The 27,952-nt window shown below is 42.1% G+C and overlaps 1 protein-coding gene across 17 annotated transcripts in view; it reads right to left on the reverse strand.

The window, feature by feature from the left end:
- Positions 1–538: 538 nt before the first annotated feature.
- FNBP1 (formin binding protein 1) overlaps positions 539–27,952 on the reverse strand; it is a 91,561-nt gene continuing 64,147 nt past the window's right edge. For 2 of the 17 annotated variants that reach the window (XM_057401517.1, XM_057401516.1), the window contains exons 9-17: positions 23,081–23,278; positions 21,544–21,726; positions 15,858–15,959; positions 8,815–8,924; positions 6,015–6,147; positions 4,836–4,954; positions 4,183–4,322; positions 3,628–3,786; positions 539–1,178 (exon numbers count right to left, since the gene is read on the reverse strand). In XM_057401517.1, coding sequence (XP_057257500.1) covers positions 1,150–1,178; positions 3,628–3,786; positions 4,183–4,322; positions 4,836–4,954; positions 6,015–6,147; positions 8,815–8,924; positions 15,858–15,959; positions 21,544–21,726; positions 23,081–23,278 — 1,173 coding nt within the window. In that variant the 3' untranslated portion in view covers positions 539–1,149. Of the gene's footprint in view, positions 1,179–2,989; positions 3,787–4,182; positions 4,323–4,835; positions 4,955–6,014; positions 6,148–8,814; positions 8,925–12,803; positions 12,819–15,857; positions 15,960–21,543; positions 21,727–22,110; positions 22,138–23,080; positions 23,279–27,952 lie in introns of those variants that run through there. The other 15 variants (XM_057401523.1, XM_057401524.1, XM_057401518.1 and 12 more) reach the window with 15 other exon arrangements.

Raw genomic sequence — 27,952 nt, forward strand, 5'->3', positions numbered from 1 at the left:
ACCCATTTATATTATACATATATAAAAGGATAAAAACAATTCAAGTAACTTTAGTTTAAGTTATGTTATATACATCTGTTTTATATATCCTGGGGGAACTAAGGGCAAGTATTTAACAGGAGGATTTAAAAAAGCCACAGTCCAGTTTATAAGTCCTGTTTCCTAAATAATTTGGCAAGCATTAAATAATCAGAAATATCCTAGATAAAAAGTGCATCAGCGGGGTTAACTTTTACCTATTGATTTATATCAGTCAAGGCTCTGCTTAATGGTTACAGCAAACAAACAGCAGAGCTGCAACACTGAGAATTCCAGAGCCCTCTACAAGGATTTATCTATGGAATTGGAGGTGAGAGGGAACACTCAAGTGGCAAAGGAGCCGAAATGCTCCCAAATCCTGTTAACTGGGAAGCTGAACTTCACGGAACAGCCTCCATTACTTACATGTCACCCAAAGAACCAGGCTTTCTGGCAGTAAGGGAACATGGCATTTCTTGGGAGCAATGTAGCTTACATAAAACTGGTTGTTCCATACAACTCCTTTTGTATATCCTGTTATTTCACAACATCCCTCAGTGACAGAGGGTTTTGTTCCCAAGAAGATCGTGAGGTACCATCTTCAATAACAGCATGGTCAGTCTTGAGCAGAAAGGTGCAACTAGTTTCTGTGTTCAGTTGCCAGCACCAGGTACCTGACAGGTAGGGCCCGAAAAGCCCTGCAAGGAGCTACACTATGTGTGCAGGGGGGGAGTTCTCTTCCTCATCCCCTAGCAGTGAGAGGCCCCAAAACATCCAATAGATCCGATTCCTAGTCTGCATGGGTTTTAGCATCCATAAGCTTCCTGCAGGCATCACAGAATGAACTGGGTGGCTCATTTCTAACAGGAAGGACAACAGTAATGCTGTTTGCAACTAAATGGATGCACAATCAGGCCAGTGCTTTCATCGGCTGTGGTGCACAGCTGGATTTCAAGAGGTGAACTTATACATGCATCAGCTGAGTGGACGGTACCTAACAGAGTCTTTCATTGAAGGAGATACGATATGTGCATTCATCTCTTGTAAAGAAAACCTTCTGACACAGAGCTCTTAAGATACCAGTAGCAGCAAACCAGTGGGGTAAGAGGTGAACGGGCCTATGAAACCTACTCAGATTTTCTCAAGTGATTTGTACACATCTGGAAGAAAAAAAAGAAAGCAGAACAAGACAGATATTACAGATGTTACTGTTGGGTTTGTGATGGGGTTTGCTAACACCCTGTGCGTGGAGGTGTCTGTGTGAACCTTACGAACAGCCCTAGCGCTTGGCTGCTGTGATGGCTGTGATCAGGAGGTGACTGCAGCACTTACCTGTCTGCTCATCCAAGGGCACGCAGAGCCCCCAGAACAGGCTTTTCACAAAGGATTTAGCAGGTTTTTGGGCAGAGCTGCCTCTGGCTCATGGCACCGCCACAACCTCATACACCTGAGCCAGAGCTGATTCTGTCGCTGAAAGAGTCACTGACGTACTCGGAGCTGGTGTGAGTGCTCCCACCCTGCACCCAGCCAACCTGGAGGAGCATCAGCTGCTCAAGCTTCTTTCCAAGAAGAGGAAAGAGCTGCTAAACTTTGTAACTGTTTTAGTATTTACGGTGTCACTTTCAGAATGTCATTATGTCTGCTGCAGGGACTGAATAAAGTCCCTTCAACTAACAAGTTTGTCTTTTCAACACAGCAGCACTTCCCCCAAATCTTTATCCTGCTATTGGGACCCTTTCTGCAAAGGTAAATAACATAGTTCCTTTACGTTAGATATTCACAGATAGGTTTGGGTTTGGTCCTGAAGTGGCTGCAACTGAACCACCCTTCACTCCCAGCACACACTGCAGTTCTACCATCATTCAGCACCATCCTGTAACTTACATCATACCATTAATGCACTGACACGAACTGCTGGCTGCTGTTGCCAGAACCACTCCTGCAGCGGCCTCTCCAGAAGGGTAAATCAAAGAGAGAGACGCTTTGCTTCGCTTCCCACCCAACCTGCTGCTCTGCTCGTAAACGGGTGACTTGCTGATGGGCTCCACTGATGGGAACCACGCTGTGCATCGCGGGGCAGGAGAGCCATGCTCCTCATGTGAAACAGATTCAGATGCCGCGCTAGCTTGGCTGATTCACGCAGCCTGCACTGCTGAACAACAACGTAATAGTGCTGTCGAAAACAGCATTCCCAGCAGCATAATAAGGATGCTGATTTCAAGTATTGCCACACACAAAGCAGCCAATCTCCACAGGAGAGAATACCAGAATAAGGGATGGGATCTCCCATTCTGCACTTTCTGCCTTGCTCAAATATGTGTACGATCTGCGTTCCTCTTTCAAAGGTTAATAAAATCAACAGAGGGGCTGAGCTGTTTGCACTCTTCTGCATCTCAACTGACCCTGTATTTGCCAAAACAAACACAAACCTACTGTATTACGGCAAAATAAAGCAAGAGCCCAGACTTTCATCTGCAGCAGACAAGGCACTGCACTGCTTAATACTGAGTCCAAGACAGTGAGCTGATCAAACTATAGTGTTTGTTTACAGAGACAGTCCTACTCCTCAGTTCCTACTGTCCGTAAATCCCAATGGGAATGGTTCAGTTTTCTTTTGAATTGGATGAGGCAGCTTCTTTCACACCAAGAGCTCCAAGGTCCAGGAAAAACAACAATTATCTGAAGGATTACGTGACTTAAAAAAGCTGCAGATTATTTAACAGTGAACTTCAAACACATCCTGATTTGAAGCAGGACTGAAATCTTTGATTTCTTGGTGTATTACATTACCAGCTATAGATTTGTAGGATATAATCCAGCCAGGATTCCCCTGTAGCACTGCTTGCTTACACAATACGCCTATCTGTGAGGAGTTAATGGCAATAAAGAAACAGAAGACTGAGGAGCCAAAACATTGAATGTCTCCACTGATCTTGTGTGAGCAAAAGATAAAGTTATGCTTATCTGAAACAGCAAATGCATCTTCTGAAATGTATCAAGGTAGGAAAGATTAGAGGACCTTTCTTCATGTTTTACTTATTTATCAAGGACCAGAGTGCTGTGTAGGCAGGTTCTGGCAAAATCTCTGCTTCTCCTTCCAAACACAAACTAAATGATGACCAGGTTTAATCCAAAAGGTCCACAGAGCACACTGCACTCTGAAAAGCTACCACACTGTGACACAAAACAGCAGTCAAAATACTTCCTATATAACACTCCACTGAATCCTTTTGGGGCAAACAGCTGACTTGTGAATGTGTAATGTGTCTGAGATGCCACCTGGGTATCTGAGGAGAGCCTGTGTTATCCCAAATGGCTTTGTTTCCTGCACTGACCGTGCAATGGCAGTGGCAATTGACCAAGCACTGTCTAGTAGAGGCTGCAGTTCCCTCTATTGACAGTCTACCACACAACCCTTTCTGAGCAATGAAGAGCACATTTTGCAGTACAGCAAGCCATATTAGTCCATGTACAAAATAATGCACTTTGTGGCATTGTACAGACTTTTAAAAGGCTCTATCTGCAACACAGAGCAGTTTCAGGGCTGGGTATCTCTGTGAAAGCAAATAAAGTAGTAATAATAATAGTATTAAATATAAGTCATAGCACCTTTGGCATTTTTGTCCAAATAGACTTCAACATATGACGTAGGGACATAGCCCTCCTCATCTTCGTTCCTTCGGATTCGTGTCCATCCATCACCTTTGTCTTCTTCTATTACGTACAGCATTTCTCCTTCTGCTACAGAAATTGTTCCTTCATTCTGACCTGAAAAACAACAACATGGAGTTTAGGGTCTCCTGCACAATGGGAACCACAGATGTGGTGGCTGCTCAGGCCATTCATGGACCATGTGCTGATGCAACCTCTGCTTGCATGACAAGCAGCAAGAACAGGAGCACATGATTCTGGCGAGTACACAAAGAATCAAATGAATGTGGTCCTGACATCGGAGTTTGGGTTCTTTTTCTTCAGAGTCCCTATGCAACAGAAGACAAATCACTGTCTTAGTGCCTCTGTGCAAAACAGAGCCATGTCAGAGCCTCACTTGCCCTTTCTTTGTCTATTTAAGCACTGCAGAAGTTAAATGAATGTTTTCAACTTGTCCTTGGCATGTGAATTAACTGAAACACTAAGTGAGTGAGAGTAAAGTTTGAGTGATACCTTCAAATGTATAGAGCGCTTTACATGTTCCTATGGTGGGTAGTGGTTCTTCATCGTCAAATTCATCGTCAAAATCCGTTGCAGGTACTTTCATCTCAGTCTCCTGACTTTGCTCTTCTGTGTAACTGCCATCTGGGCTGCTCAAGAGAGGAAAATACACAGCAACTATAGCGACCAATCCCAGGAGGAGAGAGAATGACTCAGTTACCTTACACTTAAGGCAAGGTGAGCAGCTGGAGCAGCTTGGCAAGTCCAAAGCATGCTCAGAACTGGCTGTAGCAGCTCTCAAAGTGATGGGTGACACCACTCACTTTTCTCATCAAAAGCTGTAAAATAATGCATCTCACTCGCCTTCACAGCGGAGAGTGGAGGGGCTATTGCACGTTTTGTCATAGTCAGAAAGCGGCTCTTAAAGCTGGAATGCTGCACATGCTAAAATCAGTATGCAGATCACCTCATGGAGTGCCTGCATGTAGTCTGGTTACAGACTAATCACAGCATCACAGCACAGTCTGGGTTAGAAGGGACCTTAAAGATCATCACATTCCATCATCTGAGGTTCGGAACGCTGCAGAGCTGCAGTTTTCCTGATGAATACGCTCAGGGAAGCGGGTGCAGTTGTGAGCCTGAAGAGCTCTGTACAGATACTGTACCTCTCCCGGTCCTGTGCACAGCTGTTCACTGCTGAGGGGTTCTGGGCTTCATAGAGTCCGCTCTGGCGCCGGGCCTCACTGCGCATGGACAGCCTGCCCTCCACCTCTGCCAGCCAGCCCTGCCAGGGGAGAGTGGTCCCATGTACCCATCAGTGCTTCAACTTGCAAAGGGATGTACGTTGCTTTTACTTTGCTGTATCATATCTGACATTCAGAGTATAGAACTAAAACCAGTCTGTGAGCATGTTTGAGCTTTCCTTTGGGTTACAGTCATGGGGGAATAGATTCTGTACATGAAGTGCACACTGAATCTATTGGTCTCGCCAAACTTACTGAAAACTTAATTCTTTTTTGACACTGGGTGCTGAAAACACCCAAGAGAAGCAGTTAACAACAGCTGTTGGGAGTCACAATCTGCTGCTGTAGTCACAGTTAAAATGTGTGATAGCTTATAGCAGTCTCAATAGCACCAGAAACACAGCAATCTCACTGACTGCTGAGTGCAAGAGGGCTAAAGCTGGGGAGAGTGAAAGAGCCAGATTTTCAAATGGGTAGGAAAGCAATGGATAGTAAAGGCAACAACCATAAGAAACATCTAATATTCATGGATTGTATCTATTTATGTACATAGTGTCTTTTCTCAGACCTATAATTCTTCTTGTGTAATTATAACGGCTTCACATATTCCAACTACTCCTTATGCTCTTGAGATTTTGTATCTCCAAGAAGCTTCCTGTTAATGGCAGACTATTCCTTAGAACATATTTCATCTGCTGACTTCTGTCTTGCTCTTGGACTATAAATGGTGCTTTGCACTTATGTTCCTCTGATTTTCCACAGACATCTGTAACATGATGCTTCCCATTATTTAATTAATTAAGCATCCGAACCCCTCTGGGCAGTCCAGAGAGCACTACATTTACTCTTAACCCTCCACTTAACATGAGTTGGTTTCTCTGGCAAATTAAACAGCAGGACTGCTGGCTGACAGTCACAAGAGATGGTGTACATTCATGTTATGCAAACAGGCTCAAAGATCTCAATTAATCCAAGTGCTTAAGCAGCACTTACCCATGCATAGTAAGAAAACTCAGCCACACATCTGGAAAAGCACTGAAGCATCAGCTTAGAACTCAGCGTAAGCTGAGCTGCTTTTCACTGAGATGTCTCTTCCCATACCTCAAACTTCTGAACTTCCAAGCGTAACTTCTCGATGTTCTGTCCAAGCTCTGCCAGCCTGTGGTCCACACTCGCTGCATCTCCCATCTGTGGGTTCTTGATATACACATCTTTCATTTTCGTTAAGGCATCTCTGAGAGACAGAAGGAAAATAAAACATGGATGTGTTAGTGCAGCTGGGGACAAATGAAAGGGTAATGAACTGCCTCTTCTTTAGTCTGTGGTTCAAGCCTAATCGGTTACAAATATAACTGAGAATATCCACACAAGGGCTTCTGCCCTGTGTAGAACCAGCCTTTAAAGAAATAACAGTAAAATCACTGCCAGAGAGAATTCATTGTCGGAGATGGAAAAAAGTGAGTGACACCTTTACCTACAGAGTAACCTGACACAGACACTCCACACAAGCCAAACTCTTCAAGCTCCTACATTCAAAGGAGCTCCTTGCTCTGTAGGCAGCTGAGGAGTGTGGGGCTACACAGGAGATGTGCTGTGTTGGTACAAGAACAGAGCACATTTAGACCAAATGACTCAAGCTTCAAGTGCCCCACTTGAAGAATCCTAATAGAAAAATGACTGAATTCTTGGACAGTGGCCTTTTGCAAGGCAAAAAGAGGGCTCTGGAGTTGATTTTTAACCTGACATGTTCTTTTATTCACCACTACAGTATCCATTTGCTAACCCTGGGGAAGAAAAATAATATAAAACAAACCTCCCCTCACATAACCATTGCAACCAGTGACAGCTTCAACTTTCTAGATGATTACTACCCCAGTTTTGGGGGCACAGACAAACAGTTGCATCATTATTCTTCATCATGGGCTGAAATCCAGTTGAGAAACTGGGACAAAGGGCTGGACGTGGACATATTAGTAATAAGAATGGAGTGCTGAGCAGAAATTCTCACCCTGCCTGTTGTAGTTTGTCTTTTGCAAAGTCTCTTTAGTGAGATATCCATTTCACACTGCTTAAAATGAAGCTAAATCCAGATGGTTTGTATTTGTCACTGCGCTGTGACAGATGGACCTTAAGCCACATAATATGACCCTGCATCCTGTTAAGTTATACAGCGTTTATACTAGACTCTTTCTGGGGGCTGTGTCTCATATCAACCCACATGCCAAATGCCTGGGGTTTCAGAGATGGTAATTTTCAGGCTTGCTATGATAGATGTGGTACCATAAGGCCAGGATTAATGTAGTAGATGCCTTCATGAAGTCCTTTAGGAAGCCTGCAGAGCTCTTGCTGACAGCAGCATGTTGCCTTTGACCTGAATCAAGCTCAGGAAAAAAGTTATCTGCATGATGATGAACATTTTGGAGCTTAGAGAAGGGTGGACTTACAATTACTGGCCCAGCTATTCAGCTTCCCTCTAGGCATTAGATGGGGGGAGAAAGGTTAATGGAAGTCCCACGACTCAAGTTAGCTATTTCTGTGTTATCCAGTTTCCCACCAAACTCCTGACAATTGCAATCCTGTGTCTGCCTTTGCTTTGTGTGTATAGAAAATGGGGAAAAGTGTGGGTGGCAACGAAATGGGACTGCTCTGTGGCTGGAGTCCTAAGGGACAATATTGCAAGTATACGAATCATGATTATTACTATTTTAACTCTTATTTAACTGCTGGTGCTGCTTCCTCAATCATCTACTATCTTTATTTTAAATAACTTCCTTCTGCTCTGATTTCATATCCAGTTTTAATGTTGATTTACCTCAGAATCAACACAGAGCAGAAAGGAAAATCTGTACCGAGACCAATACAAGATACCACAGAGGGAAAAAGACAATGGAGTAAGAAAACACATAACCACATGCAGTTTTCCCTTCTTTTTTATGATATAAAGCATAAAGAAGAAAGCCTGGCTTAATATGCAAAATAAACAGGTTCTTCAAAGCAAGCTATCAGAAAAGGTAAGTCCATCTGGACAAATGCAGAAGAGTATTAAGGGACAGACTAATACAAGAGAGATTAAGTCCTGAAATCATTCAAGGAAGGAAAGTTCTGTCTCTTTGCAAACATAACACGCTGAATCCTTAATGCAACTGCAGAATGTGAACAAACACAAAGCAACAAATACAGGCTGCCAGAATCAAGATAAAGATGTGTGACTAAAATAGCCTTATTCTCAACCAGAATGATAAATGCAGCCTTGTAGCAAAAGCATCCACAAAAGCACAGGAGTCATTATCTTCCTGCTTCCAGGAAATCTAAGCTACAGATCGGAGAGTCTCAAGATACACATGAATCAATCAGCACTTCTGACAATGTGAACATGCTCCTAATAGCCCCCCTCACTGGGATCTCCCCATGCCCATCATACACTAATAGCTCACATCAAGAAACAAACAGTGTATCCAACAGCGATCTTTGTCTGGATCAGGATTAAATCGCTGCTCTCCTGTGAAAGCTGAGGGAAGCAGCTCCAGAAAGAAGGAAAAACTGTCTCCAATTGCTATGCTTGTATCATTCCCATCCTTACACAAGGATCTTCTCACGATTCCAAGGGCAGGATGTGCATTACACTGAGGCTGGAGAATGGAATACTCAGCAAGCCAGCTTTTGTCCCAGCTCTGACCTACATCAGCCAAAATTAAATAACTGGTTTCAGCATCTGAGTTGCAGAGAGCCCTGCAGCTCTCGGGTGTTTTTAGCCATATGTAAACTGGTGGCTCCTTCCTTGGAACAGCACGTGAAACAAACATAGAACCCTGTTCTTATTTGCACTTTCTTGCCTTTTACTTGTTTCTGTTCTATAAGACTTAACTCATTCCATTTCTCATCAGAGGGGTTTTTGATGTACCTTTGATCCATCTCCTTCTGAATGTCTCTGTTTAGCTCATCGACTTTTTGCTGAAGCTTCTTTCTTCTTTGCTCAGGTGGGAGATTGCTGAAGTCTTCCGGCCCTGCTCCCTGCACAAAGTGGAATGGGGTGGGGGAAATAGAAGGGGAAAAGAGAGAATCAAAGCCTGAAAGAATCCTTCAGGATTGCATTTTGAAAGCAGCTCACAAAAATCTGTGCAAAACCACAATGGTCTGAAGCATTGTTATCACTTGTACTGAGAGTCATCCATCCCTGCATAGTATCCGGATGCCTTAGAAATAATCCCAGAACCATATCCCACCTCCATACCAAATAGCTAAAGGGAGATCACCAACAAAGAATGCCAGAATTCACCAGCAAAGCTGAGAAACTCTTTTTATCCATAGTTATTATCAAGTTTTATTGAAGAGTTCCATTCCCACAGAAAGCTGATCTTTCCTGCTTTCCTCTCCTCTGCCACAGACAGGACTCCCATAAAGGCAGTTGCCAGCTTTCACTGCTGTGTCACAGTCACATCTCTCATGTACACCCTAATTGATGGCTTGCTCTACACAGTCTGAGTGTTGGTTCAATACAGTTAATTTCTGCCAGAGCCCTCCTGACCACACTAAGATAACAGAAGCACTTCCTCTGGGATTCTACAATTTAAAAACATGCTGCTTACTTTCCAGGATCCACCTTCCATGTCAAAGTCTCTCAATTTCTCCTCTCTCACTGGTACTAGTATAGAAATGAGGAGTTACATCAAAGCCATAGAATCAACCCATTTAAAATCATAACCGAAGGAAAAAAAAGATCTTAAGACCACAGCAGTTACCTTGGTGTGGTTCTGCTTGAAAACCCTTTTTCTGCCTTCAAAATGCTATGCCTCTTCTTGATTGCCTCGATTTGATCCAGCACAGAGATGACACATAAAATACATCCATACCATTTTCCTCAAAGTACCACTTATTTTTGTCTTGCAAGAAGGCAAGGAGGATCGTTCACTGTGCTGAACAAGGGGGATGCTGGGCTATACTGAACACACATCAACACCAACCACTTGCACCATGAGGGAATGAGGTTCTTGTACACAGACTTGTACAGGTTTTTCTTGTTTTGATTTCTGCTCATTCCATCTCCCATTTCTAAAGGGGAAAAATGGCCTACGGCAGAAAGAAGAGCAAACCCATAAAAGCTGAGTAAATTCAGTGGCCCATCAGCTTGCTGAAAGCTTGTGAGCAGCGTTGGCGACATTAGTCTTACTGAAGTACCAAATCTCTCTCAGGGGAGCATGATGTAGTGGACACAGTGCCACTGAAGCTGCCCATCAGACCCTTTCAGCTCTGCATTCAATGTGCTCCCAGACACAGTTCTCTTTCTTCTGCAACTACAGAACAAGCTGTTTAGAAAGCGTGTGGGTGCCAGAGGGATGGAGGACAACTACACACAGGTCATCTCCTCCTCTGGTCTAGCCGTTCATAACTAACAGAACAGGCCTAATGAAATTGCTGCTTATTGATTTTCAGTTGAAGGTGGCCTTTCAGTTAAAATTAAGCCTTGGCCACCTGTATAAAGCTACACTTAAAATGCCATTTATAAGACAACGAGAAAGCAAATTTAAGACAAATGAAGGAAACAACTGTGGAAGTTACACTGATTCTGAAACTTCAGCCACATGAAGTCCTAGCAGTGCTTACATTACTTGTTGTGCCTGGTACCAGAGATCTGTTTTCATCCATTCTTTAATGATAACATTTTGCATGTCACATTAGACATGAGAATGATTCAGCATCTTTTGCAGACTGAAGCCATGCGTATCTTTTTAAGACAAAGCATCTGGAGGTGGGTTTGTATATGAAAAAGCAGTAGAAGAAAGACTGTAACAGTCTCAATTCTAAGCAGAAGAGACATATGATTGGAAAATATCCCCACTTATACATTATGAGAATGCAAGAGATGTACCCAAACAGATGTGGAAAAGCATCTTATTTGATTCTTCAACTTCATTCAAAAGCCCTGCACTGGATTAAATTCAGTATCTTTGCTCACAATGCTTCAGACCAAAGCATTAGTGTTGCATAGAAGTGCATGCCCCAGAGAAGGAGGTGATCTCACTCAGACTTTATTCCATGCTTGATAACAGAATCTATAGTTCCTCCCCCAAAAGGCAGAGTCAAGGAGTAAATATTGCACATGCTGGGAACATTCCATGCTCTCAAGCAAAACTACACCTGGGCTGCCTCTCTGGTGAACACTGCCTATGTTTCCAGAAATGCTTCAACACTGAGGTGGAGGGAAATCTGTGCTATTGTTGATGTGCTATCATAGGACCAGGAGAGCCAGTCTCAATAGATTTCCTAGCCTAATCCTGGGATTTAGGATGCAATTGTTACAAGATGAAGGACTGTGAAAAGAGAGGCCATGCCAGGACCAGATTCCAGGCTGAAGCTATGCATGGGGAGAACACAAGGTTTATCAGCCCCAGGTTTGGCTCTTGCACAGCTAGGATCCAAGAGGAGATCACAAGGGAAGCAGATTTCTTCTGTCTGAGGCACACGTTGGTCTCATCCCTGGCTGCATGTCTCTTATTTGTGCAGTTCTTGGGGAAAGCCAGGTCAGCCATTTATTTGGGGATTATTTATTCCTATATAAAAGCTTAGCTCAGATACCCAACACACCAGCACTGTGACCAGAACACAGCAAATGGAAACCCCTGGTATAAATACGTTGTACTACTAGGGCAGTGGCTTGGCAACAGCCAAAAGAACAAGTCTTGGCAGTGAGCTGGACATTTCCATCGTTCCTCAGACCTACCACACATCTTCAGTGAGAAGCAACATGGCTATTCAAGCTCAAGCAAGTCATTGTGTTGACAGAGCAGCAGCAGGACCTGAACCTCCAGCGCTACATACATGGCCTACATGTTTCCTCAAAATAAGCTGCTACGAACAGAGCAGGTCCACAATGATGCATTCAAGAACATGTAAGCAAGGGGAAGTGGGCACCTAAAGGCACTAAGTGGTGAGGAATAAGCAAACTTTCAAGCTAAGGCAGTTAAGGCATTACTGCAGATATCCTGAAGCTCTCCAAAACTGCAACTAGCGGCTCCTGCATGCTTGCATGAAGGGAGTCAGCAAACCAGTCACATTCTCTTTGTGGCTGCCTTCTCAGAGGGCAAGGGAATGTAGACCAGCTGTCAGGACCCTATCAGTGTGGCGTATCTAAGCAATGCAGTACCTTTTGTATGAAGTTCAGCACATAATTTGCTTTCCCAAATATGCCCACCCCTTCCCTTTCCAACTCAGTAATGTGTTATCTTACCGTAGTTCACAGAAACTTTCCCAGCTGCATCCAAGATAGAATTTAGGATTCATACTTATATACATATATGTATCTCCATTTGTGAATTCAAATCAGTCTGAGTTAACCTTGTTGGTTAAGGTTTACAGAACTTTAATTAATATCATTATTAGTTATTCTGAAGGACTACATAGGGCTGTAAAATGTAGGTGGTAATAATGTAGATTTCCAGTAATACCTGGACATGGAAAGCAAACTTTGCAGCTCTGTTACACAAAGACATGCATTTCTCTCTGGAAAAGCTCCAGCAAGCACAGAGACCTTTGTGTGTTATTTTCCTTTAAACGTTTTAATGTGTGCTTATACAGTAACAGAATCACTTGATCCTGGGTTTCTACATTTTCAGAGCCCTAGATTATAAAAGTGAAAACTAAACTATGTATTAGAGTTAATTTTTAGCAGCTTATTAGAAAGACTGAATTCTGATCACCTCTATTAGGCTCCAGACCTGCATATTCAAATTTATCTGATAAATATCCAAACAAAAAAAAAAAGGCAAACACAAAGAAGAAACAAATTTCACAGTTAATTTCAGTGTCATGTCACATTGTGGCACAATGCACATTAGAACATACACAGAAAATGGTGATTAAAACACAGGACAGGCATGCTGTAAATGTGCTTACCAGCTTGAGAGAAAGCTTCATGTAAAAATTGGAGAGATAACAGGGTAGGGGGGGAGAAAGAGAAAAAAACAACAATGCATCAGTAGAAGAGGAACTTTTTCAGACTGACGTTACAATAAAATGACACATAATCCCCTTGCTGTTGGAAGGCAAAATGGGTAACACTAACAGATCTGTGCAAAAGTTCACAAGTGTTATCAGTCAGCTGCCGTTTCCTCGCCAGAAAGAGAAATGGAAAAGCTTTGTACCTCTACACATGTGCTTTAGTAGGTGAAAAACTGGCCTGGATTGATTGCCTCAGCCACAACACAGATTTATGTCATTACGGTGGTAAAGTGGACCTTGCAAATCTATACAACCCACTTTAGATCAAAACTGTGCTGCAATGCAGTCACAAGCATCAGCCACTTTATGCAAGGGCTTAAGAGAAGGGAGATAACACCTAAAAAAGGAAGAGGTAAGGTACATCACTTGGCCTCCAGCAGCAGAAGCACAGTGGCATCTCCAGGGATTTCCTAGCTCTCAGGTCTGTCTGCAAAAGACAACATCCCTGAAACATCCCTGTTGATCCCAGTGCTGTCCAGGCTGTCGTGGTTTTGAACAATTAAAAGCAAATACTCAAACGTCCTTTGGCCATACAGTCAGACAAGGTCACAACCAAAGAAGAGGGGAAAAAACCCAAACCTTTTCTCTTTACACCAGGCTCCTTAAATGATATACGTGATCCAATTCTTCAAGAGGTAACACATTTTCTGGTGCAGAGCCAACACATTATCTTCTGGTTGCTCTGGGAATGTAAGGCTAAATAGAAGTGCAAGCTCACAGAGCCTCTGCAGCAGCATGACTGCCTCTGCCATACATCACTTACACATACAGCCCTCAGCAGCAGTGGCCTCACAAATCTGCTGATGTGGGTGAACACATGGAGCTGACCACTGAGGTTACCAAAGCCTCTTCCAGTGCTGCAAGATGTTTTGACAGCTGCAACTCAAAAGGTGTTCCGAGATAGGGACACTAAGAGTGTGCTCCTCTGTTCCATGCCATAGAGCACAAGGTAAGCTGCTGTTCAAGACAGCAAGTCAGACTTTAAAGGCAGAATCAAAACTACAGCCAGCCTCCTCTGGGGATGGTTGTGAAATGCTCAAACGCAAGGAACTTGTAAGTGCATAAAATGCACTTGATTGGCATTAAAGACAGCAGAAATGTAGAAGTTGGAAACTCCCTTTCACTCCAGGCAATGATCTGTGCTGTCAGGCTTCAGAATCTCTTCCCACTCAAGAGCTACCAACAGCTCCTGGGTCTGGTGCTCTCGAACGGTCCATTTTTAGCAGAAGCACAACTCATTAGGATGGGATTGAAAAATCAATAAAGGTGGCTCCACACCTATAGTGGTTTTGACAGCATGACTGGAGAAATATGCATTTTTAACAAATAACAATTCCCATCAGTTACTGGAATTTGTACAGCAATGATGTCAACCATTTGAGGAAAAGAGACGGCTTTCAAACACTGCATTTGAGCTGGTGTGCTCAGGGGCAACGCAGCGCTTAAACTTCCCTCTGAGGTTCAGTCCATGAGGAAGTAAACGCATGATAATAATGACAGGGCACTGAAGAAATCCACTCTCGCAGCTAAGAGGCCATTATAAAAACCAGACAAACCCAAATCATTTGAGAGAATAATCATACATACGGAAGGAGAAAGAATGATCTAAAATAGGCAGCTGAAGAAATTCAGCATCGGCAGCTTTTTAGTTCACGTAATTGCTTTAGCACTCCTGTGAACTTTAGCATAGACATGATCAGCACAAATTGAGATCCTTGTACATATAGACAGACAAGACTCATGGTGCAGAATATTTACCTATGAAGCACTCTATAAAAGGCACAAATGTATGCTACATGCGCTAGTTGCTAAACACTACTCACTCTAAAGGCACTACATTACTGCGAAGAATCATCTGCATCAAGACTATTCTTTTGCTGTAAATTCAGCAAATTTGAAAGGGATTATAGACACTCTATGCCAAATTCTTATGCTGTTAAGTATGACAAAAATAGAGAACTTATTAATAGCATTTCCAAATAGTAACATCAGGGATTGTTATAACCAGTACAAATAACAAAGCAGATCGTAGACTGGAAACAATGAAATGCTGAAATAAGTCATATTCACAGTTTTCCATTTCTGAAGTGTATTTGTAATTTTACATGACAGTGATTCAGTTTCTAGAAACAGACAGACGCAGACTGAAAATAAATCTGCGTTAAACACTAAGGAACTACTCTGGCCCATTCTGTTGGGTTTTCACAGCCAGAAACCTCCTCACAGCTCCTGGGAGAACAGGGGTGTTTTTCCCCTGGATGATCAAACAAGTCACATTTCTGCAAAAGGAACAAATCCATTTCAAGCTGTCAATTTAGAACAAGTCTAGCTTAGTCTTGAAGGGAAAAAAATGAGCCTAAGAGCCACAAGCTTCAATAACACATGAGAGAGCATGAAAGCCAGCAAGTCCATGTGTTATTGGACAGTCACGGACACTAACCTCACTTACAGAACACAGGCTGAAATCAACCACTGGACTTCCACACAACCAAGAGGTAATTTTCTTAGTGGGCCTGTAAAAATCTCCCCACGTTCTGCTTTATTCAAGATTTAGAGGTCACACATCTTGATTCCATGAACTATCATCATTAGAGCGTTCAAGGAAAGTCCCAAAAGCTCCACAAACAAGGCAGCGTCACTGCACTGCTGTCAATCAGGGGCTGGTTCGTGGTGCTCAACTGCAGTCATGAAATACCTTGGAATAAATGCCTGGAACCTGTTTGTAGTACTTACTCTGAATTGCACAGGTCCAGCTACTTGAATTTTGCCAATTTCAGCATTTCTAGGAATAGCAGACGTATCTTTCCTGCACGTAACACAGTCAAGCTGCCACTTGCTTCTTGCCAAATTCTCCTTTTTATCTTTTACCAAGCGCATTTCCACAGCACACTCTAAGGGCGTTGTAAGTGGGGTTAGCGACTGTGTAGCAACTGTATGGGCTGATCACACCATCCATGGACTTACAACATATTCCCTAGCCTCAATGGCACACGTGGGTGTCCCTAAAGTCCTCTTCATGAGCTCTTTGTGAATATACAAAGACTGTGTCTGCTGGTGAGTCAGCAAGAGAAAACACACATCCGTTACACTGGAGACGAGCACAGCACCTCTGTGTTTATTGCTTCTACAGCAAAAGACAGCTTTGGCCTTTAACAAACCTTTAAGTGCAAAGTGGAAGCTTCTTAGATATTAAGAGTTTAGCATTCTCACAAAAATCAGAAGATACAGTGATTTTAGAATGGCTTAAACACACAAGTCAGAAAACGTCTCTCTTTAATGACAGCACCCACCAAAATATCTTGGGTCTTGGCACGGATACATTGCCTTAGGTTAGACTAACAAGTGTTCCCAGGGGCAGGGAAGAGAGCAGGATGGGGGGGGGGGTGGTTTGTTTGCTGCTTCTGCAAGCTCACGGACCAAAGTCGTGATCACTCAGGCAGACCAACAGCCGAGTATGGAGGGAGAAGACTGCACAGCACGGCACAGACGGGATGGCAAGGGAAACTGTTAATGTTAATGGTGCAATGGAAATAAAATCGTGTTTTAATGAAGTCAACAACTTCCACTAAAAAGGAAACCACAAAAGTTCCTCCATGTCCCTTATGGAACCATCTGGAAGCTGGGACTTGGATAATGACAGTAATATCTGCATCTCAGCTCCCAGACCCATCCACTCTGCTTAATCACAACCCAGTCTCCGAGGTAAGGGAGAAAAAGACACATCATATCACACAGAATAATTCAAAGGTGTAAGTTCTACCCCTGGATTTAGTTAGTTCAGAAGTATCTTTAAATAAAGGTGCTGATGTTACTGCCGCTATAGCAATAAACCAAAAGAACACAAAATTAATATCAACTAGCAGAATACAGAGGGTTTTTTTTTGTCCTGAAAAGGAATTAGAAAAAGCAGAGCAAGCATAAATGAAATTATAACTTCTGGTGGTTCCTCATTTCTTGACTTTAACTTCCCTGAAGAGACAGAAGTGTTACACTCTTCTATTCTGCCCTTTTAAAGAGCTATTAGAAACAGCACTCACAGAAACTGTGTAAGAGATTTTTTTTTGTTCCCCTTTTATTTCTGATGCATGACAAATGCTGTAACAGTTTTAAGGTATTCTCTATAATGGACATTTCTGCTGTTGGGGTTAGAAGAAAGAAGCTTTGAGGGGAGTACAAAAAATGTGATTAGAAAACCAGAGACACTGTCAGGAGTCAGCACCTAAATATGTTAAAATTGTTATTTATTATTTATTTTTAACAGACTAGGATTTCATATTGGCAGTGACCACTGATACTGGTATTGGCACCTCTACACTAACCCTGCATCTGTTGTAAATTGCTCAAGCATCTGCTTCCTTCCATGAAAACAAGTTTCACTGGAGTTTTGGTTTGGAAGCCAAATTAAAACCAGAGCAGGCACAGGACAGATCATTACTAATTATATAATTCATTTCAACAGTCACCAGTGATTTTTCCACTTCAGCTTCATAATTTCTCTTTCCAAATGCAATGCTAGATGCTAACCTGATATTTTATAAGGAAATTACTAAAACATACTGTCTCTTCAGACACGTTCTGATCTCAAAGATGCCATGGGAATCCATTCACTCGTTATGTTCCAAGGACCAATTACAACGTGCAGTTCTGCTGCTGGTATTTATCCAGGTAAGCTCTTAGTATCTACTGCACTTGTTCACATTAAGTAGTTCATTCACTTATTCCTTAAGCCAGTGTGAAAAAGGAGCATGGTCCAGTTTCCTTTGATTTTCTGCTTTTATAGGAGTGAAGAGCTCGGTTAGCAACAAAGCCCGGGAGGACCTGCTGCTCAAATTGGTTGAATACTCTAAAATCCTACTTTGAATGCCTTGTGGCCACCTTTCCTGCAAGGTGTCTGGCTGGAGGGGAATTTTGCCTCTGAACAAAACCAGCAGTGCAGAAAGTATTCTGAGCAAATGAGGTTATTCAGGGTCCAAAGCTCCATTACACTGTGCTGTCCTGATGGCTCCCTGCATGATCTTTCCAAGAGCCGCTTCACTGATGTACTTCTGTACAGAGCAAATGTTCTTCTGTGTAGAGGGCAGTTTCTCCTCTATGTCCTCCTCATTTCTTTGGTAACATCACAATCCAGTATTTATAACATGACTGCTCGTGCTCCTGAGCAGAATTCAGATGCTTTTGCATTTGACAGGGGGATGGTAAAGAACTGATCAAAGGGAATTTCATAAAACTTAATTTGGTAAAAGCAGAACTGACAGTATTGTGTAGCTGTGCTGAATATCAAGCAGGATGTATCAACCACCTCAGCTGAAACAAATGCCAACCACTCCTTTTTCATCTGATAAATTAACAGGATTTGGCAGTGATTCTTGATTTATATTTTTAACTGGTTAGAATTACTTCATTTTTAACAGTCATAGGGCACATTCATGATCTTTTAGTCTGACCATTTGTATGACACAAATCACCAAGGACCTCTGAAATGGGAACTTGACACGTTTTCAAATCAGACAGAGCAGGCTGCCAGGGTTTTGCAGCCTCTCCTACTCTGTATTTCTAGATGAACCAAGTGGACTTAATTCACCCCTCTGGAAAAAAGAGGCCATCTGAACACTGTGCTCCAACTCCATAGGATGAGTCAGGCAGGAAAAGTATTTACACATACAAACATCCTGGTAACTAGCAGGGGAAGGAAATGAACTAGAAAGAGCACAGTGAAAGGTTTAAATGAAGATTTAGCAATAGCTTTTCCCTGACCATTTTCAATTAACTTCTCAGCAGAGATTTGAGGGATTCCAGAGAAGACTACAGGAAATTGTCATTACTTCACCTTTCAGGCCAATATGGGTATGCAGAATTTAAGACTTGCTTGGACTTCTCAGATCATTAATAAATAAGACAACAGCCTTGCTTCAGGAAATATTAAAGCAAATAGTTATAATTGCTTATATGGCCAAACACTCACTAAATCAGAATTTGTGCATTTGAAATACACACTTGTGAAGAGCCCATGGAACTGCAAACTAGTGTTTTCCAATCACGGTTGAAATACCCAGCACCCTCTTCACTATTCTGCTCTGTGAATGGCACTACTGGAGCACCAGATCACAACACAACCACCTTCAGCACTGTCTTTTTCTCCACGAGAAAGTGCCACGTGCCCACCAAGACAGCCACTACCTGGCACATCCTTCAGGTTTGCTGCTGCAGAAGCAGAACTGAAAGACTTGTCTCCCCCCATAAAAGCCACTGAGAGAAGATGCTCTGAGCCAAACTGCAACTGAGGGAAGGAGGTAAAACTTACAGAACCTGCCTTTGGACAACTTAGAAACTTCCCGCTTCCCCAGTGAAATGTGATGGTTTTAGGTTCTGAAAGTCCCAGTACATGGCAATTCCCTCAAACAGCAGAAAACCACTCGATAGAAAACATCTTTTTTTCCATGTACTGTCTGTAACCAGATGAGACAATGTTGTTTACAGCAGTGTTCTCAATTCTTTGTAACTAACCACTGCAGTTCCCCACTGAAATCAGCTCTACTTTTATGCAACTCCAGTCCTAAATGTCAGTGCAGTCCCTGGAGCAGAATTTGGGCTTTTTAAAGTAATCACTTCCTTGCTGTTAGTGTCTGCTCTGAAAAACCTCCTAAAACACTGAACACTTGTGTCTCCTTCCTGTAATTTTTTTTATAGGAGGAAATAATTCTAAGGACCTTAACCCAGGAGTCAAAGCCCTGCTATGCCAGCACTTTTTTAATGGTGCATGTGCACAATGTGCAAGGTTCTGGGATGATAAAAGTCATCTTTTTGTTTGAAAAATGGACTATTTTATCTCAGGAACCTGTCATTTTACTTACTGCTTCTTAAGATGACCAAAGAGAACAATGAATTCAACACAAACACTTCAACATGGGTTTACCAACATAGCCACAGCTGCTGTCAGCAACAGGAACAGAGCAGCTGACCCAGGAAAATTGAGGCCACACTTCCTACACTATCAGTGGCAAAGGAGGCAGTGTCGGACATCTAACTTAGACCAGTGGCGATGCGTCACAAGATGCTGATCTCGACCCAGGTGAATCCCCAAGGTCAGCCACAGAGGCTTTCAGCTTCTTTGCAATGTACAATGCCTAAACCAGCATCTGGAAGGAATAAAACCCAAACCCTGATACCCTCAGAACATCTCAGCTGTGGCTTGGAGCTTGCCTAGACCGATAAAGGTTTTGCACACAAAACATAACAAACCGTGTGCATCGTAGCACTGGGAAGTGAAAGTTGGTTCAGAAACAAATAAAAAGTCTGTGGACTTAATGGAAAATACCCAGAAAAAGTACATTCTGGCCTACAATTCTGCATGCTAATGTGCACAGTGAAGGACCATGGAACTTGACTTTTTTTCCCTGGCTTTGCTATGATTCATCACAAAGTTTATCGAACTCTCAGTTAATGTCTTTCCTCCACTGTTTGCAGCTATTACTGGCTATTATAAGGTTTTCAACTTTGTACTTCAGCAAAGATAGTTCATTGGTATTTAAAGTGTCAAGAATAAAAACTGTGGGGGGAAAAAAAGCATTTAAACCCAATTAGAAAAAGAGTTTAAAGAGCATGGCAGGAATTCAGCTTTTCCGTGGGCACTTTTAAAACTGTTTAACCTGCTGTCTGCTCAAGGAGGCCCAAAGGCAGACGTGACACACTTGCTGAGAAGCAGGATTTCTTTGGCTCTCTACAGGAATCAACTCCAACCTTCCTTTCTTGTTCAAACTTCACGTTATAGGATGTGCTTAAGGTCCTTGAGAAGTGTCAGCCCCAAAGATTTAGAGCCAACTGCAATGGAGGTAGCTTCAGGGAACGTTAAATTTAGTCCCCCCCTCCAATCTCCACCCTCATGTAGACCTGGGTTACAATACATGTGTACCATATGAACAATTTATTATCACCTAGAATCAGCTCATCTTTCACATCTTATCATAAGACTCAGACTGACTAAGCAAGGTAACATTGCAGCACTCGAAGCATGAGCCGACACCAAGTGTCTGGATCAGAAGTTGCTCACAGAAGCATACATGGCCATAAAATACAGGGGAGTCATCTTCCTACTACTGCAGCAAGAGGTGTCAGATCATTTCAAGGAAATGCTCCAATTTGCACCAACTGCAGTTGGAAGTATTCCCTCATTTACTCTTACCCTTCTGAATCCACCCTGCAAAGAGGAAAACTTCTCACATTAAGGCAGACAACATGCAGCATCAGGATGAGAGTAAACCTCAGAACGCTGCTCCTCCACACCTACTCTGCCAGACATACACAGGTCTACCAAATTAATGACTTCGACTTCTACATGAATATCACTTAATGTTTAGCTCTTCCTTCCTTACTTTGGACAATCCCTCCTTCTCCAAAAACCCGAATGGGTCATTTCCATCAGCAACTGTACTTTTTGTGGTTTCACTGTGGGGGTTTTGACTAAAGATGGCTTTATAGGTTGGGATTTCTTGGATTTGTCTGCATGTTATGATAAAACACAATGGATTCATTCACAAAACAAAACAAGTTTTTACATAACAGAACGTGCAATAAAAGCGCAAGAAAGAAAGAAAGGAGAAAGAAAAAGAGAGAGAGAGGTATCCAGAGGAGAACTTACCCCACGCTTTAGGCTCCTGAAGCAGTGGATTTTGGGTTTGGAGGTCATGAACTCGTTGAAGCGATGGGAGAGGGGTTCCTTTTGCTGCTTGGGAGACTGGGGGCCGTTGGGAACAGCAGAGGGTGAGGCAGAGGCAGGGGGAGGAGGAGGGGGCTGATGGGGGGATGTTAAAAGGGACATAAGCTACGTATAAGAGATGGAGAAGTGATAGAATAAAAACCAAAATAAAAGGATAAAACACAAAACGAAAATAAGCATCAAAACCAATATTTGAAATCCAGAGAAAAAAACAATTAAATAATTAAATTTTAAAGGCCATGGTTCAAAAGAGGGGGGAAAGCAGTATTTAAAGTTGTGTTAAATGAAGAATGCGATAAATGAAAGTTTTAGTAAGTGATGCAACAGAAGAGTGACGCAGAAGTATTTTGACAGGAAGCTCATGCAGACTCTTCCATGCAGTGCTATCCCCATAAACTGCCCTGTTCTGCTCTGTGGACAGCTCGGAATAATGCATATGGATAGAGCTTTCAAATACCTGAATTTAAATGGATCAGATAAGGAAGGTACCTTAGTGCCCAGTAGCGTTTCTATTATCTGGAAAACAACAAACCACATTCCTTCCTGCTTCCAAATCATACCTCAGCAATGTGTGCATCACACTTCACTTTCACAAATGATTCTATGAATTTGCTCAGGAGCTTGTCCTGGGTTTTGGTTCTGGCTACACTGATGTAAGCCCCAGAAAGCAGAGTTCTCTCTTATACCAGCACAACAGGAATGACCCATTCAAACAGGCAGACTTTTTGACTGTAATTAGAAGTGGCTTGGTAAGGCTCAGAGCAAGGGTGAGATCCAAACAATGAAGCTACTCTGGGCTTCCATCAGTGTTACTTGAAAATTGATTCAGTCCATTCACCCTGAGACGTTCTGGTAACCCCAGATAAATGCTGCCATGCATTATGGTGTAAAATATGACAGTGAAATGAAAAAGGTTTAATGGATACATAAGTTAATATGGTCCTTTAAAAAGTCAACTGCTCAGTTTAGTTATGCTCCATTAGTTGTGCTTCAAGAATGAATCGTAGCAATTCCTTGTTCCCAGCCACCCAACTGAACCCAGTGCACAGACTGAAAAGATAACGCAAATGAAAAGCTAAGGAGAGTTTTAGAAGTGTCAAAACAGTAATGCCACATTAAAGCTTCCCAAAACAAGGTTAGTTGGCACACATGGCACTAGGTAAGTGGTATACAAGTCCTTCTCTGAGTTAGGAACAGAAATGGACCATGGCAGAGACGTGACAACTAAAGTTAAATTAATATAAAAACTGCAACATAATTAAAGAAATTCTACAAGAAGAAAAAAATTAAAGATATAAAGAAACCAGAGACTACAGCAAACACCATATTAAGACATCAGTTATTTACTTTCTGAGTCTAGAATTCTCTTTAAAAACCATAACTGCCAGGGTTACTACACAAGACAGAAGTTATTGACTATACACATACTAGTATCAAGCTCAGGTTTGCAATTCAGTACCTTATTTTTCTTGATGAATGGCCATAACTTGCCCTTGGATTTGCCACCAAACTTCGGCTCAGACTTCCCATCCGCTCTGGAGTTGGAAAGGCTGGATTCCGAGACAGTCCGCTTCATCGGCTGCGTGAAATCCTCAAAGTCAACGTCTCCTGGGGGCTCAAACCCTGATTTAAAGGCTTCTATTACCAGCTGGGAATCCTGGAATGGGACAGATCCAGAACAAGCGTGAACATCTCAGGTGACTGCTGTCATCACATTGGCGGCACAGAAACAGTACAAGGACACGGAAGTTTGTGCGGCAACTGGTCCTCACAGTGATCAGTCTTACTCCTGGAGCGCAGGATCAATACAGGGCTCTTCCTCTTCTGCTCCAAGATCAGGGCACTTTTCTTGGACCTATTTTGACTACCATGATGTGCTCAGTTTCATAACAGATCTCTAAATAAACAACTATCCATGGAAGTAGAGCAGGTGAGCTTTAGTTTAAGCTAGTCTATCATTCCCCTGATGAAACTCTAGTCCATTTTGCAAAGGTATTGCTGGGACCAGTCATTACCCAAAATATCAACAAATAAGAACCAGAGGAATATGGTCTATTTAGGAAAATATTTAACACATAACTATCGTTAAAGACAGGTCATTGTAGTTAAATAAAGGTGATGCTTAGGAAGAATGAACTCGGGTCTCCTCTCTCCAACCTTCCACTGAGCTGTACAACCCCTGAGCCTGACCACAACCCAGCAATGGTTTCATTCCCCTTGTTTCATTCCCAACACAAACACAAAAAATTCTGACACAAACATCTTTAAAGGGTTTTTTCATGTCTACTGATGAAAATTACTAGGAGCTTATTATTAACTCTATTGACTAGAAACGCAATCACACTTCAGAAAATGAACAGATAAAGCTTAAGTGACTCACAACAAAGATTTAAGGTACAGAACTGCTGGGCACACAGCTGTAAGCAAACCAGTGGAAAATCCCAATCTCAGCTCCTGAGTGATCACACTGCCACAGAGTGACAAGCTGGTGCTTGAGAACTCGGCTGCAGTTAATGGCAGGAGTTTTTCTCACAGACTTTACCTAACAACTGAGCAGTCCATGGTCATTCAAGCAGCCCAGCACCTTGGAACTCCAGGCACTGTCAGTAAAGCCATGTTCCCTCTGGCACCTACTAGGAGTGCTAGATGCAAGCCAGACACATACTTGATGTATACTGTGTATAGTGGGTTTGCTCCTTTTTTTTGACAGGGAAAAAAGAAAAAGGTAAATCAAGGCAAGAACAATACACAGCATTTTTCAGGTCTATAAACAATTACACATAAACGCAAATTCAGACCTCAGCTTGCCAAATGCATTTAAGTCTAATGGACTCACCAAAGATACTTTAATATACTTCTCATCTACTTGACTTCTTGGGAAGAGAGCTTTTTATGTTATACAGCTCTAACAGTTTACTTCTAAGATTCTTAGGAAAGCTGTGTCACAGCACACAAATCTCTAGAGGAGCATCACCACCCTGTTCAGATAAAAAAGATGAGCTTGTTTCTTTGAGGGCATCTCACAGATTCTGCTTCTGGCCGTAGGTAAAACGCTATTCATGAGGAATCTAGTGGGATATAAACATATCCCGAGGCCAGGCTCCGTTGAGCAAAACACAGAGACACCAAAAGCTTTGCCAAAGTCTTCATGGGATTACGAAGGAAATGAAGGTTTAAGATCCTCAACCTGTCAAGCACACTGTGAAACTCATACACAGCTTTTAGGGAGGTAGAACAACACTTTCCATTATTTCATCCTAGTTTGACACTAAAACTTCCTGAGATCTAAACATTTGGAGAGATTTTAATAATAGCCATGAAAGCAGCTGAAGAAGGAAGAAAAGAAACTATAATCATACACAGTGTTATATAAAATACCCTATTGGTATTTTATCCTATGGAGCTTTTCATTTTTTCCTCTTAATTTTAGTGTTCCTTCCATTTAGCCAAAACATCCTTCCACTACAATGGAGTTAAAAATAACCAGCACACTCTATATATCACAGAGATAATGTCATAACAGGAACTCCGTAACAGGAGTTCCATAACAAAGGAAGTCCATAACAAATTAATTTTATCTGCTCCTAGAGTCTTCTGCACAGGTTCACCTAGCAGTCACTACAGCTTACTCTTGCAACATGACCTCTGGGTTGTCAGAGCTGTCAGAAACAGGACAGGAAAAAGAGGCATATTTATAATGGCATTAAAAACGCAGGGCTAACCAGGATTCCCAGCTAAATCCAGACAGTTTTACGGGAATTCTATACACTTCAGTGAGAGCATAAGGCAATCCTATTAACACAGTTGCAAATTCAGTTATAAGCCTGAAAGATGGGCTGTTTTGCAAGCAGACATGAGGCTTTGTAATATTTAAGCTGCAGAAAGCATAGAAGTATTAAATCTGTCCCATAGATCATTCTGGTTCTTACACTATCCAGTGGAAGAGAGGCCCTGGAAGAAAAGTGATCTTCCAGAATCCCACAGCATCTACAGACGGAGGGAACACAGAGCTGGCCATAGAAAGGAAGCCTATTAGTAGCCTGCACTTCCAGTTTCAAAGCCCCTACACAAATACATCCTTCCTTACTATTGTACAACACAATTCTCATGCTAGAAACCACAGTGTACTGCTGGAACCCCACACCTTCACAGACAGGTGTTTATAATGAACCTAGCCAAAGCTAAAAACTCATTATCAAAAAGCTCCACGATACCTATGTGAAATGCAAAGTTCTGCTGCTCTTATTTTCTTTTTCCTTTTTAAGCAGTTAATGCTTTACCATCAGCTGGTAATATCCTACTGACAGTAAAAAACGCTGCAGAACTTGCAGTTTCTTACATCCTTTCATCCAGAGTTGACATTTGGTACATGAGGTAGGTTACTGGAATTGGTCTTTCCTCCGATTTCTTACTTTTCCTTTCTTACCAATACATATGTATAAGCTGTGGTTGTTCATTTAATGCCCTGGTGTCTGAACTGAAGTTACTGCACAAAGAGCAGAGCTTTCATTGAATCTCTCCCCTTCTTCAGTAGCTCTGTATGTGAGAGCTGGGTAGAAAAAGGGAAAATAAAACCGAAGTATACCAACAGCTAAATAAGAACACCAAATGCATCACTGCCTTCTGTCAGTGCCACAGTGTCAGACCTTATACACTGCCAGTTTGGTGATACTGTAAGTTTGTTTATGATTATCAGATCCTGGAGATCTCCTCCCAGCTGGGAAACACATGTCTGTGTGGGCCAGAGTTTCACACAAAGCTTTTCCTGCTCAGCAGGCTCTTGGTTCTGCTCACCATTGTACTGGCTGTATTATCACCAGCTGTCCTTGAATTCAACTTTCCTGGAATCTGACCTCATTTTCAAGGCTGACTAAAGCACAGATCCAGTTGATTTTCCTAGGCAAAGCTCCTCAAGTTTGAAAAGATGAGTGAGTAAAGGAGACAACCTCCAATTTGAATCTTTCCAGGAAAAGGAGAAACTTTTCTGATGGGAGCCTAAGAGAGCCCAAACTTGCCTCTTCAAACGTTAAGGGGTGAGATGGGAAAGTCCTGCTGGAACACTCTGCATTAGTGACAAAAGCAGCATGTTATATGTAAATATAGAAAATGCAGCTTTTAAATTACAGTGTGCACCTATGACCACCTTTATAAAGCAGAAGGACCTCCTGTTCTGGAGATGAAAAAAGTAATCCTTGATGATATTTAAAAAACCATAACCCTTTATAGACAGAACTGGTTTCCAGCCAAAGTCTTCTAAACCCTTTGTAATTGTTCAAATATTACAAATTTAGTTAAATACATTTTTGTTACCAGGGTGTTTACAGGAGATCAATGCTCAAAGGCACCATATTCTACTGTCATACTGGTGCACAAGAGGCATCAATCTGACTTGTCTGTGTGCAAGAGAGACTAATTGGAACATAAAATTCACAGTGATTCAAATACCCAGCTTAAGCCTTGTGTGGTTTGCTAAGAGCTCACTTGAAGATTCAAGCAGAGTATAGGTTTAGGTATGAATCTCCCCAGTATGATTTCAGCACCAAAAGCTGTACCTCCAGAAGTGTATGTATGTTGTTCTAACATGGGAATCTGTGCCCCATATCCCCTTCTCCCACCCTGAAAAGGTAATTTTCGGATTCTTTACTTTCCTAAGCTGCTCTCTGTGAGAGCAATTGCTGAGCAGAAAGCAGTGGATTAATTTCAGAACTTCAGCCTCAGGCCTATGCTGCCAATTAATGGCAGTCTCCAGGCTCTGAGCACTGAATAGCTCAGAAAAGATTCCAGTGAAAGAGACGTATGGGAAATGTGAACAGCCAGCAAGACACATGCTGTTTGTATTTGAAGCACTAATGTGATCCATGAGAAGGGCTGAAAGAGCAAGCAGAGACTTCATTTACAAAGAGAGCACATCACTCGGAAAACAAAATAGAAAACACATTTGCCCTTGTGGTTACTGTACATCAGGAAGCTCAACTGAACTCTTTATCGGCCTTTTTATCAGGAAGGCTTCTTTTTACTCCCACAGTGATGTCCACAAATCAAGATTTATGAGAGCTCGTTTACAGATTGCTAGCATACCTCAACTCAGCAAAGAGATCTCACAGTAAAGCAGACATTTTGAGAGTTGTTTGCAATAATTTATGTAGTCAATACTTTAAATACCTCCACTATTATAAACCTAACTGGAATGAAGACAGTTCTGCAGCATTCAGTTTTCTGACTATTAGAGATAGAATCCTCTGAATAAGAACTGATGATTAGTTATCTGGAATTATGTCCACCATCTTCCTTATTCTACACAGAAGCCTGATTTCCAATTACAGCACTTCAG

The sequence above is a fragment of the Pezoporus wallicus genome, unplaced genomic scaffold, assembly GCF_028554395.1.
Source record: "Pezoporus wallicus isolate ANWC-B61680 ecotype Strahan unplaced genomic scaffold, APGP_CSIRO_Pwel_v1 contig_8013, whole genome shotgun sequence".
Lineage (NCBI taxonomy): Eukaryota > Metazoa > Chordata > Aves > Psittaciformes > Psittacidae > Pezoporus > Pezoporus wallicus.